The sequence below is a fragment of the Schistocerca nitens genome, chromosome 5 (assembly GCF_023898315.1).
Source record: "Schistocerca nitens isolate TAMUIC-IGC-003100 chromosome 5, iqSchNite1.1, whole genome shotgun sequence".
Classification (NCBI taxonomy): domain Eukaryota; kingdom Metazoa; phylum Arthropoda; class Insecta; order Orthoptera; family Acrididae; genus Schistocerca; species Schistocerca nitens.
Window position 1 is genome coordinate 802,403,457 of NC_064618.1, and position 13,073 is coordinate 802,416,529.

Here is a 13,073-nt window from a genome sequence, read left to right on the forward strand (position 1 = left end):
GGTAGCAGTCTTGGCTGAATTTCAGCCTAGGAATGATCCTCATAAATTACCTCCTGTTCACTCTGCGGCTTGAGTTGCATTTCATATCCCACCTCTTGGACCTTCTGTAAATGTGGGTGGACTTGTTTGTACCAGTTGCCATGGTGCAGATTTCGCTTCTGGCTATGTCTCTGACTGCAGCAACTAAATCATCACTCTCCTGTATTCCATTACTTGTTTCGTTCTTCGTCAGGTGTTCAACTTTCTCATGGACCAAAACCTCAGCATAACCCTTGGTCGAAAGAGAATTTCTCATTACCGTTTCTTTGTAAGACTGATACAGTAGCAGCTATTTGGCATGGTACAGGGTGACAATTAGTGAACTATATGAAATAAAATCGCCATAACTTCCGAACAGTTAGCGTTAGAACGTTCAAACTGCACTGTTGGCCGCGGAGTATGAAGGGAATTAGTATGCGCATGCGCGTGCACCTTGTTGTTGTCGGCCATTTGCACGTGAAAATGTCACGGTGAGGCGTGCCTGAGCATGTGAAGGCCAAATTTGCGAGCTATAAGACCCAGGTGCGGCTCAAAGGAGGTTTCTGAGCGAGCTGCAGCTGAAGACAAGTGGTCTAAGTGCGCAAATAGTCAGGAATTTGATTCGCAAGTTTCAGACAACAGGTAGTGTTCCTGATGACATTGTTGGCATTGTCGGGCGTCCTAAAAGGGTGAAAACACCTGAAAACATCGAGAACACACGCGCTGTGTTTCAAACCAGCTCCAGGAAATCGATCAGATTAGCTGCACAACAGGTGGGAATCAACCGGGAGACACTGCGACAAGTTGTTCTTGAAGACCTACATCTCTTCCTATACAAAATTCAAACCCATCAGCCATAGTGTTTTGCCAACACTATTGTCCATAGAATTGACGAACAGAACTTTAATGTGAATATGACTTTGTTTAGCCCGTTTTCATTTGGTTGGGTTCGTCAGGAAGCAAAATTGGCGCATTTTGGGGCTGCGAAAACGCATTTCGCGATCGAGAAGTCTCTTCGCCCTCAGCAGATGACTGTATGCAGTGTCCAGTCACGGAATAATAGCTGCGATATTCCTTGATGGCACGGTGACTACCGAACGGTAGCTGTAGGTTGTGAAAGATGACTTCATCCCATGATCTGAAGCAACCCTGATTTCGACAAGATGTGGTTCATTCAAGCCGGAACTCGACCCCATCGAAGCAGGGGAGTGCTTCATGTCCTGGATGAGCACTTTGGGGACCTCTTTCTGGCTCTGGGGTTCCCAGAGGCCACTGACATGGGCCTCGATTGGCCACCATATTCTCCGGATCTGAACACATGCGACTCCTTTTAGTGGGCCTGTATTAAAGACAAAGTGTACAGCAATAACCCCAAAATCATTGCTGAACTGAAAGCAGCCATTCAGGAGGTGATCACCGGCCGCTGTGGCCGAGCGGTTCTAGGCGTTTCAGTTCGGAACTGCGCAGCTGCTACGGTCGCAGGTTCGAATCCTGCCTCGGGCATGGATGTGTGTGATGTCCTTAGGTTAGTTAGGTTTAAGTAGTTCTAAGTCTAGGGGACTGTTGGCCTCAGATGTAAAGTCCCATAGTGCTTAGAGCCATTTGAACCATTTTGAGATCATCGACAGCATCGATGTTCCGACACTTCAGCGGGTCACGCAGAATTTCGCTATTCGTCTGCGCCATATCATCGCCAATGATGGCACGCATATCGAACATGTCATAACCTAAATCCGAATATCTGAAGTGAAGCTTCCTTAGTCTGTAACTAATTTACGTTTTTTTTCATACAGTTCAATAATTGTCACCCTATAGATAACAACTCCCTATATCTTTACCAACGGACGTCAATGTTTGCACCGCATAGAACGAGTCCGTTATTATCACGATATGGTGAACTTTGATGGACATGGTTTGTGCCCTTTCAATGGTTACGTGTTCAGTTGTGTCAAATGACACCTCTTTCTGTAGGCGAAATAGCTTCTTGATTTTCAATACCTACACAGGCACATTCGACTAAGTCATTGCACTGGGACCCGTCGATATACGCACATGCACCACTTTGTCATTATCAAAGATACCTTCTAAATTGCTGTTGCTAATTCCTCGGTTCTTAGAATAGTCCGTATTAATACTTACGTCCAGTTCCTGGTCGACATGTCCTTATTCTTGTTTAAAATGGGTCGTAGTTGGGTTTTCGAAAGAGGTTGTGGTATTTTCTTAGCCTTGAAAATGCTCCCACAAGTAGTGGCGTTAATTTATATGTTCATTATCGGTGTATGTAAAACCTGACGGTCAGGTCGCACATCTTATTTGAAAGCTTATCCCAAAAGGGTTGCTGAGGTACTTTCTATGTACTGATAAAAATTCTTTTAATTGTTTCGACTAACAGTATGTTCGTCAAGGTGGATGCTAGAGCAGCTGGACATGATGTCAGTGCTTTATATTAATACCTGTCGATTTTCTGCAGCAGGCTTCTCGAGGCTGTGCCGTACTGTATTCCAGCATAACCCAGGTGAGGTCGTAGCAGCGCGCGATACATTTGTCAAGCTTTTGAGGGCTCCAAGCTCCATGCGTTCCCCGTTGCGACAGTATTCAAACAGCCTTCACAATTAACTTTGATATGGTCCTTGTAGAGGGACGATATAGAAGATTTCATCTTGTATCGCTGCTTCGATGAAAGGCTGCTCAACCAACAGCCACCTTAGAAATTTTCGTCTTCCCTCTTGGTTCTGCAATACACGATATTTTCTGAAGCTTGTAGTCCCCACTCAATAGCGATGTGCATACAACAGCTCGGTTAGTCACTGTCAGAGGCGCCGACAGAAGGTGGCAACATTTCAATACAGTCCTTTCACTTCATTACTGGGACCATCATCTGTTACTGGACGCACTCCGTTGGATGAAGGTGTACCCTACTTTTTTCCGAGCATTCAGCAGTAATCCTGCTCTTGCGACATTCACAGTACTTTTCGTCGAGACAGCAACTCCTTATAACTCAGCATGTCGTCTGGAGATCAGTTTGATGATTAGCTCAAGAATATTTGTTCGCAATGAAGCGATACATTATTAGCCTACGGATATCACCAGCTGTTCACGTTGGTCGTCATTGGGTTCTACCCTAGCCGCCTACCCTCATCATCACTAAGAAGTACTGGGGTGTACTGAAAACAAACGCCTCCGAATTCTTTAAGTGAAAACTCTTAAAACGCTTCTTAAATGAAACAAACTTTTTGTTCTACATATTAATTCTTCATGTCTATATATTTATTTCTCATCGTAGTCACCCTGCCGATGAACAAATTTCTCCCAACGAGAGACCAGTTTGTTGATACCTTCGCCGTAGAATGACTTTGTTGACGGAGCCACAATCTCACTTCTGCTAACACTTCTTCGTCAACGTGAAGTCCTTTAAGGTTTTCTGTAAATTTTGGAAAGATATGAAAATCGTATGGGGGTAAGTGGGAGCCGATGGAGGATGATCGAATTGTTGCAAATGTCGCAGTGCCCCTGTGCGGTCTGCCATTATCATGCTAAAGTAGAGGGTGCTCCTAGGCGGGACGAAGCTTTCTGCAGTTAGCAACTCTATTATAACATGCTGTATTTCACGTGGCGACGTAGTTACGTTTCACACCGCCCTGTTACACTGTACAATTCAGAATCTTCTAGCGGCGAAGGGTTGCAGCTTGCGTTCCCGATGCATGAAAGTCAACCGAGTAACATGCATGACATGAAGGCTAATATTTCAGTCGATATTGAAAAGAGGATAAAAACTTCGCATGCATCACTTTTTAGCACGTCCTCGTAATTAGAGGCTCCCTCTCAGTTTCGTAAAGATCACCACTTACGAGCCAATTACCGAAATAAACGGCATGCAGACCGAGTGAAAACATTGGATTTTAAAAGCACAGTATGGATGATACAAAACTTTTTAGTCCTGTAAGTATAGTAATAACAAGAATAAATATTTACTTTAAAAAATAGCTCTAATTTTGAGTACAATGAACACACACTCTGAAGACAGGCGTATTAACTAGAAATACATAAAGGACATGCCCAAAAAGAACTATTTATATACGCATATTTACGTTTCTACGACTTTAAGCGTAATATCAGATATTTGCATTTAGCTCGTATGCTGCACACAAGAGTCAAGAAACATACTATTTCCACCTATTTACATTTCCGGGACTGCCACAAAGAGGAAATTCTGACGTTTAGAGATTGGTAGAGGCAATCTTCATTCTCGCTCATCAAGAAGGAAAATAGTGGTCAAGAAGGGGAGGGGAATCGGGGAAGGGGTGGATGGGTGACAGAGAAAAGTGATCCTGATATTGATACACTATGTACCAACCATTATCAGAGTGTACAGATGGGAATGCAGTTGCATTTGTTGGTCCTCTCACTGTGAACTTACGTGCCACCTTCAGCAGAAATCAAGATTGGAATTTACAGTGGAAGACTTGGGCGCAGTAACTATATTTGTGTAGTTCACATTTATGTCTTTCATAATAGTGAAACAAATCTGAGTTTAAGAGAACGGCAATGTGTCTAAATTTGGAGGCAGTTATTACATGCGCTTTGCCTGTTCTTTGCTCCTTTCAACCTACACCCGAATCATTGTGCCCATTTTTGTTGTATTCAGTTCTAGGCTGTCTTACTATCATTACCAGTCGTCACATCTCAGCTTAAAAACTGGAACACAAACTATCTTATTATTTACGACATAATTATACGAAAAACTTGCATTATTGTAGCTGAAAACCTAAATTGATCCTGTGGTAGCAGAATAACAGAAATAAGATTAAACTGATAAAAAACTAAGATGCAGTATTATTCAGACATATAATATGTGGTATAATATTTGAGCACATAATATTTGCATGTTAAACATTCTTATATGTAGTATTTTGAATAAATACCCAGCACATTTTTAATCTAATATAAATAGTAAGGTAGGAATATTGTTTTGTATTATATACATTGTAAACGAAGGCAAACTGTTATTAAAATTTCTTTTGAAAAGTCAACAGATCAAATATAGTTAATTGTAGTAGATATTGGAAGGGTGCAGGTGATAACATAAATTTTATTTGGTTACTACATGCATGATTTCGGTCACATAAGCTTTTACATTTACATATAATGTTTCTGTGAATCATTAATAACCAAAATGTTATGACTGATAACTATTTCCTTCATTTATTTATTAAATAAAAACGAATAAATATCATCAAATAATTTAAAAAATACAAGCTAATTATTTAGTAAAGTTCACCCAACTCGCCTTCAATGATGAAACAGAAGAAAATGAAAGCATAAATCATGATGTATTTCTTCATAGATTTCGTTTTTCTTCACACTAGAAGATTTTCGGTATGATCTCATTCAGCAACTTCTGAAAGATCATGTTCCAGAAGAGCGTTTATTTCATGGCTGGATACAACTGCATACAGTTGTAGCGATAGATATTCTTTCGGTGTGCCCAAAACTTGCACGACTAGGAAGTGAGTCAGTGCTTGTGCCTAGAGTATGTTGACAAGGTCCTGAAATTTGCTCCTCAGAGGAATTTTGAAGTTTGTATGGACGCTTAGGAAATTCATCGTTTTTCGAGGGCAAACTGCTGCAATCCTTTGTATCCTTGCAGCGCTTCTCCTTCTTGTTTTTCACTTTTTGTCCCGACTCTTGGGACCTACCAGGCTTGATGTCTTGTTCGTTTTCTGTATTTTCCTTCAAGTTCAGGGATACACCTGAAATAATAAATAAAACATGACACTCACGTTTATCTTGACTATCATGAAGAGACATTACACAAACTAATGTAAATTTTCACCTAAATGGGTGTGGAGCACACTTTGGCATGAGATACAGCCTCGAACATATCTGCGAATTCATGAACATAAAGCCTCAGCTTTGTCCAGAGTATTTTATCCAAAAATATTCGAGACGAGAAATGATGTGCTTTTTAGTCCTAAATGCTGCCAAATAAATATAGATATTTCTGTTCACATGGAACCTTACCATCCAGAATGGCAATACAGATTAAAGTCGACCACCTAACATAGTTCCATAGATCTAACTAGTTAATTTTCCTGTCAGTGTCGCTAGAATAAACATTAAAATGTATGCCACGTATTCGAGATCACTAGGAATTCCGACGTACTTCACAGTTTTGAGACTATAGTAGAAGAAACTAGCAGATCCTAGCTCAATTTCTCATTAAAAAACGTTTATTTTATTATAAAATACATAGAAATAAGATGAATGAATATTTTTATTATGCTCATTTATTATAAACATTATCTTCTTTTTTTAAAAAAAAGGTGAATGTAAGGAAATAAAAGTGAAATTTAAAGAAATAAGGGAAAGAATTAGTTACCTAAAATTAAATTATTTCTTCTTGAGCAGCCAGAAGATTTTTATGAACAGTTGTTTCTAAATTTTTTTTTTGCGACAAGGCTTGTTTACATTTGTATTATATTCAGATTCAACTTTTATTTTTTGGTATTTATCACATTCTTTAGATTATGATAACCATCTGTCTGATACCTATATTGTTCTTCAATATATTTTATCCACATGGTGACTACACACCTTGTCCATTTAATGATTAACTCCTTTGTGTTGTCCATTTATTTTTTATAAAATTTAATAGGATGGTATTAAAATTTTTAAAAAATTTCATGAGTAAGTTCCAAATGATGAAATCTTTATCATTATTTTTAAGTTTCCTCATTTCTTTATATCTCATTTTAAAATTACCTCCTTCAAAAAACTGAAGATCCTGTTACTAATTATTTTTAATTGTTTATGAAGTAAACTAATTTTAAATTCATTATCAAGTTCCAAACATATTTTTCTCCTTGTATGGTAGGTAAATATTCATAACCAGTAATATTACATAAAGCATTTACTTCTAACTCATTAATCTTTTTAAACATGTTAGTACTGCTAATGTTGTTGAGCTTTTACAGAAGTGTTTAAATTAATATACACAAATTTGTATTCTACTTTTTTACAATGTGAAAAATGAGTGCTTCAGCAGTCTCAGACTGCATAGTGTTCATATGGTAATGACTATTTCTTTTTGAGAACGTCTTTTACCATTATGAGGACTCAAGGCTTTCTTGTTTTTCTGAACTGTGTTGATTTCATGTTTCTCACTTCGAATCAAATTCATCGTTCTGTATTGTTCTACATATTATGAATATCCAGCCCAGACAAATTGAATGGTTCTTTCGAATTAGGTGTAGTATAGGGTGGACCTTATGAGGCTTACAAAAGAACCATTTTTTCATGGTCACTTCAAGAGGAAACCCCAGAACACCATGATTTTTGAGTACAAAAGAACTAATTCTTGGGATGGTCACTTCCAAAATTTCTGTTCACGGCAGACAGTCAAAATTTTTATCACATGTCTTAAGATTGTTTTCCTGGGGAACTTCGTAAATGTTTTGACATCGTTATTCGTTACTGAGATCCATAGGTTCAAAGTTACCGCATTTATGCAGGAAAGCGCAAAAACAGGTTTTTATCATTTTTGCACCGTGGTTGACTGGCGATTCTGTAGTCATTCGTCTAGAAATGCCATTTTCTCGTTTCGAAAATCTGTATGCATTATAAAGGTACACCGAAAAAAACCATAATTTTTGGGCGCCAAAAGTAGAAATTGTTGGGATGACCACATCCATAGCGGCATCGTCGAAATTTTTACCGAATGTTCTTAAGATAATATTCTCGGGAATATTGAAAACTTTTTCGATTTAATTATACGTTATTGAGATCCGTAGATACAAATTTACTGTACTCATACGCGTAAAATACTCACGTAATGAGCAGTCTGCGGCGCAAATGTAGTTTTAAGTAACCTATTGAACACATGGCAAAGGTTCTATGGTCTTTCAAGGGTTCTGAGGTTACCAAACTATAATTTTAGTCAGCATTTTTAAGCAATAAAACTTTATGATGAGCTCTGTCTGTATAACAGGCCGTTCACACCTATGAAAATACGCCCAAAGTGGTACTGCAGAGACAAAAAATGGGCTAAAGAGGGTGTTAATACGCCTGAAAAGCAGTTAAAATGAGCGCCAAAATCATGTGAAGCTTTAAAGGTTGCAAATTCAGTAAAATATTTGTAAAAACATTTCTAGTCTTTTGAGATTCGAATCACAAGGTGAACGTTTTCGATGAATTGCTGTCGATGACCAAGGTATCCAGAAAAAAAAACATAAAGTGAATGCATACGTGCATATTCTTAGTTCATACATGTCAAAGTACATAAAAATTTCGAAGTATATAAACAAACTATCAGAAACTTGAAACTTCCTGGCAGATTAAAAATGTGTGCCGCACGGAGACTCGAAGTCGGGGCCTTGCCTTTCACGGGCAAGTGCACTACGAACTGCGCTACCCAAGCACAGCTCACGCCCCCTCCACACAGCTTCACTTCTGCCAGTACCTTGTAAGGTGTCAGGCAAATCCAACACCTTCCATGCATCCCTGACATGATAGCAAATCCGACAGTATGTCACATAGCTCCAAATAAATCCTGACATTAAACTAACCAAAGTAATACAATCAATGAGTGAGCAAATGGAATACCACAGACTAACACAAGAACGCCTAAATGCATGTCATACCTTCCCACAGTGAAACAGACGCAGTTCTGGGGGAGAAACGAGAACAGAAGCCGAGGGCAGAATCGTGTGGGCTAGGAGGCCCTACGATAAGGGACGGATACCCACGTCGCTAGCCGACCGCCAAAACCACCCCCAGCCCATGTTAATAGATAGAGCCCTCCAGAAGAACAGTATAGATCTTACGATAACACTACAAGGGCCACAGCAGCTGCAAGTTTTAGTGTGAGACTTTTTCGTGTCTCTGTTACGTTGCAAACATTAAAAACATTGCCCCACCACGAAAAGTATAACGTTTCTCATTGGATAGACAGAATTTTGTAGGCGGAGCTTAAGGTTAACATTGAGACCCTGATTGGTCAGTTGAAAACACAGCCAGATAGCTTTTTTTAAACCAACTTCGGTAAATTGTAGTAAGGAGAAGTTAGGAGAGAGTTGCTTCCGAGAAGGCGAGGTGCGTGGAGCTGTGCCACCCGCCGCCCCATGACGCTGCCTAAACACCGACAAGGTGATGAACGCACGAGGTGCCGCCATAAGGCTTCACTCAGAACTGCAGAAGTCTCATCTGTTGCATCCCCTTTTTGAGTAATACTAGTGTCGATCGTCAATTTAAGCTCATTGTATTCACATTTGCTACGTAAGTTAAAATCTGAAACTTGATGATTTTTCTGTTATATAATTATTGAGAAGCCACATCAGCCACTGTAATTTATGACAAGTTAGATAAGTAATTAAAGATAATTGAGGGTCACTGTATACCATTTTGATAGTTTTCTCTTTTATGAAACTTAACTTAAATCTAGATTATGGATCTGGCATGGCATAGGTCAGCCTTCGATCCATTGTAGAACTTGGAAATCCATTCAGGGAATATTCGTTCACATTTTTGTTGAACACAGTTGGTTTTTATCATCTTGTATTAAAATATTTCCTTTTATCAATACTGCAATTTATAAACAACGTTTTGTGAGTAGAATAAAATTTCCAGTGGTAAACTTAACTGCTTTTTCGACGTTATTTTACCAGCTAACTAAAAATAGGAAAGCCTTGAACCCCTCCCACTAAATTTAGTTAGTATTAAGATTCTTTTACAGGGAGTGAAGTGGAGCTGACGCTGAAATTATTAAGTATTTGATTATATCATCGCTAGTCTCACTGAACTCTTCTGAACTCTACATGTCATATGTGGTCTGGCGTCTCCTTGCCGGTAACAGGTCCCAGGTTCAAACTAGTCAATTCCCTAAAAAACACACTCAGAGCGTCGTTGCGCGAAAGTGGTAGGGAGACACGACTTAGAACAAACAGACACCTCGCAGAATGTTAGAGAATGGCGACCCTGCCAGGATGGTAAAATACCATGATTGAAGGTCAACCACATGCCCAAGTAGGTCAGAAAAATATTCTGTTAAGAAATTTTCGTAATAAAATTCTTTTTGAAAGGCCTAAATAGTTGAAAACAGTAGCTGCAGCGATAGATAGTAAGAAAGTATTCAATAGAAAGTGAGACATTCTAGCTGAGACAATAGCATAGTTAAGATATGAATTTGAATATTGTTAGAATTAAGTTTTCTCTCCAATGCAAGCACACAGGTGACGGATACATCGTTGACAAGTTGGTGCTGACCCAACAAGTAAGTGAATGGATTGTCAGTCTTGGGTGTAATAAGTGTCAAGTCGTGTGAGCAAAAAGTTTATGAAACGTGTGAGATCGTATGAGCGCATGTTGACGCGTGAATTGCTTTTAAAACAGAAAATAAGGGATTCCGAAAGATTAGCAATGGCAGATCGAGACATTGACCGAATTGAGGTAGAGACCCAGCATGAAGATGGACAGAGAATAGAGGACAGTACAACAGACGATGCAGTATCGCGAGAAATAGGACAGATAACGCACCATAACGAGGATAATGTACGCCAAGGCATAGAAAACGTAGGCCAGCATACGACGGAGGAGCAGGAAAGTAGAGAGACAGTCGATGAGCATTCTAACTTGCGTCTTGAATACGTAGAACCCATAGTACAAGTAATCAGGTCTCCCTCACCACAGAGTACAAGGAATTCGAGCAGAAACATGTCACCGCACAGTTCAATGCAATCGGTTGCAAACCAACACTTGGGCGAAAGTACAGAGCGTAGGACGTCGGAAGAAAACGCAATAGGACCCACCAATCAGACAGCCTGCACAGCAACAAACACGTTTCGAAATTCTTGATGAACAAACGGCACCACAAACACATGCAGAACCACAAATGTATGTTTCAAGACAGTCTGGATCGTGCAATGAATCGGCAAGGTTAGCCAGACAAGATACTGAACCAATACGTGACAATGCAAAGCCAGGTCGCAAAGAGTACAGTGCAGTGCATTCAGCTACACGTTCACAACAGATGGAAGAAAATTATTGCGTACCACTCCAACGATACTACTCAAGGGTAGGCGAAAGTTACAGTGGACAATATCCAATGGATCTACCACAACTGGAAAGAACGACGGGAGAAATGATAAGAAACAAAAGTGGCGAAGAATCGCGAATTTCATTTGGAACTATGACGAAGTACGACAATGATCATTTCGTCACAGTCAGAAAATTTCAGCACTTTCGAGAAGGAAACTCATTACATCCACGAACTTTTATTCATCAATTTCGACTAGGATTACCAGAACACTGGACGCTAGCACACAAATTAGACTTTATATGTGCACACATGTCAGGAACAGTCGCAGAAACCATACAGAATGTTGCAGCGATATGCCGATCGTACGAAGATTTCAGAGAGAAGTTTCTCTCACGATATTGGTCCAGTGAAGCACAGAACAAAGCGAAGTACAAATTATTACAGAACCCATATTTTGAAAATTCAGGAGAGAAGAGTCCCATGAAATTTTTCGAAGTAATGGCAAAGAAAAATCAATGCTTAGATGTACCATACAGTGACTGAGAGTTGATTAAATTATGCGTGATGAAGTTACCATTGAAATACCAGCAATCATTAGTAGGTCGCGGAGGCAATGACGTTGAAGCATTTAAAGGAATTCTAAGGGAACTAGAGTTTATATTTTCGGAAGATGTCGCAAGAAAAAGACGAAGCGCACATGAAAACGAAAGCAAAAAGCAGTGGAATCCACAAGACACAGTACGAAGAAACAATAATTACGAACCACGTGATAACTTCGCACCAAGAAACGACAACAGATTTCAACAAAAAAACAGTTATGGATTTAGAAGAGAATACAGCAATAACTATAATTTACCCAGGAACGGCAACAACTATTACACAGTGAACAATGACAACCGGAACGGGTATTGGAGAACCGATAGACCGACAAATTATCAACAAAGAAACCAATATCAACAAGTGGATCAAGAAAAGAGAATACAGATATAAGAGGTGGAGGTAAGACCACCAAACCCCGAAAAACGTTCGAATTGACTTCTAAGCGCCCATGCCAAAGAGAATGACACACCGACCCAGGACAATTGCAGCACCTTGAACAGAGAAGTAAATACCTTATCACGAGAAGAGAAGAAGGAAGAAACAAAACCGCAGGGACCAGATGAAATCGAAGACAGGAAAATAACAATATCGTGTTGGGACGAAATTAATTGGGAGAATACTGAGGAGGAAGGTGAATTACCAGAGGCATGCACAACGAATGTAGGAGGAAAGGACGAAGTAATGAGTATTGCAGAGCTATTTGAGATGGAAACCAGGGAAAGCGAATTCAATGAGGATAATGTGCAGTCGACAGAAGTTGAAAGTAAGTTACTAGTGGGCACACAACCCAACGTATATAATGAAGGAAGTTATGAAGCGATTATTAGAGCATTTAAATGCGATTATGTGGAAGTAGCGACGAAGAAGGAGAAGATAGACGAAGATGAGGAAAAAGTAGAGGATGTTGAAGAAAGTGTAAATGAAGGAAGAAATAGAGAAGAGGAAATAAAAGAGAGAGAAGTAGCAGTCAAAGCTTATCCTACAGAAAGTTCGAATTCACAAGGGAAATTCCTGAAAAGACTCATGTATGATTCAGTGGAGGATTCATTGATGCAAGAAGAAGAAGAACAGAACCAACCCTTTCAAATTCAACCAATTGTGAAGGCCATAGTAAAGCATATCCCAGTCAATATTGTAATTGATAGCGGAAGTGAACTGACCGCGATCTCAGAAAATTTATTCATGCAGTGTAATGTCAATGAGGAATTGCCAGTTCTGAAAACACGTAAGTGTAAAGTATTAGAAACAATGCTGCGGAAGTTACGAGACAAACAAGTTTAACTCTTTCGTGCCAAGGTCAAAAGATCGAAGCCAACTTCGTAATTATACCTAAACTAACTGTACATGTGATTATAGGTGCAGATTTTTAAATGAGAGATGAGCGATAATAGATATGGGGAAAGGTAGTGTAACATTCGGGAAT

General features: G+C 39.4%; 1 protein-coding gene across 2 annotated transcripts in view; it reads right to left on the bottom strand.

The window, feature by feature from the left end:
- Window positions 1-5,259: 5,259 nt before the first annotated feature.
- LOC126260198 (uncharacterized) overlaps window positions 5,260-13,073 on the bottom strand; it is a 134,144-nt gene continuing 126,330 nt past the window's right edge. For both annotated transcript variants that reach the window (XM_049957482.1, XM_049957480.1), the window contains one exon: window positions 5,260-5,768. In XM_049957482.1, coding sequence (XP_049813439.1) covers window positions 5,449-5,768 — 320 coding nt within the window. In that variant the 3' untranslated portion in view covers window positions 5,260-5,448. The remainder of the gene's footprint in view (window positions 5,769-13,073) is intronic.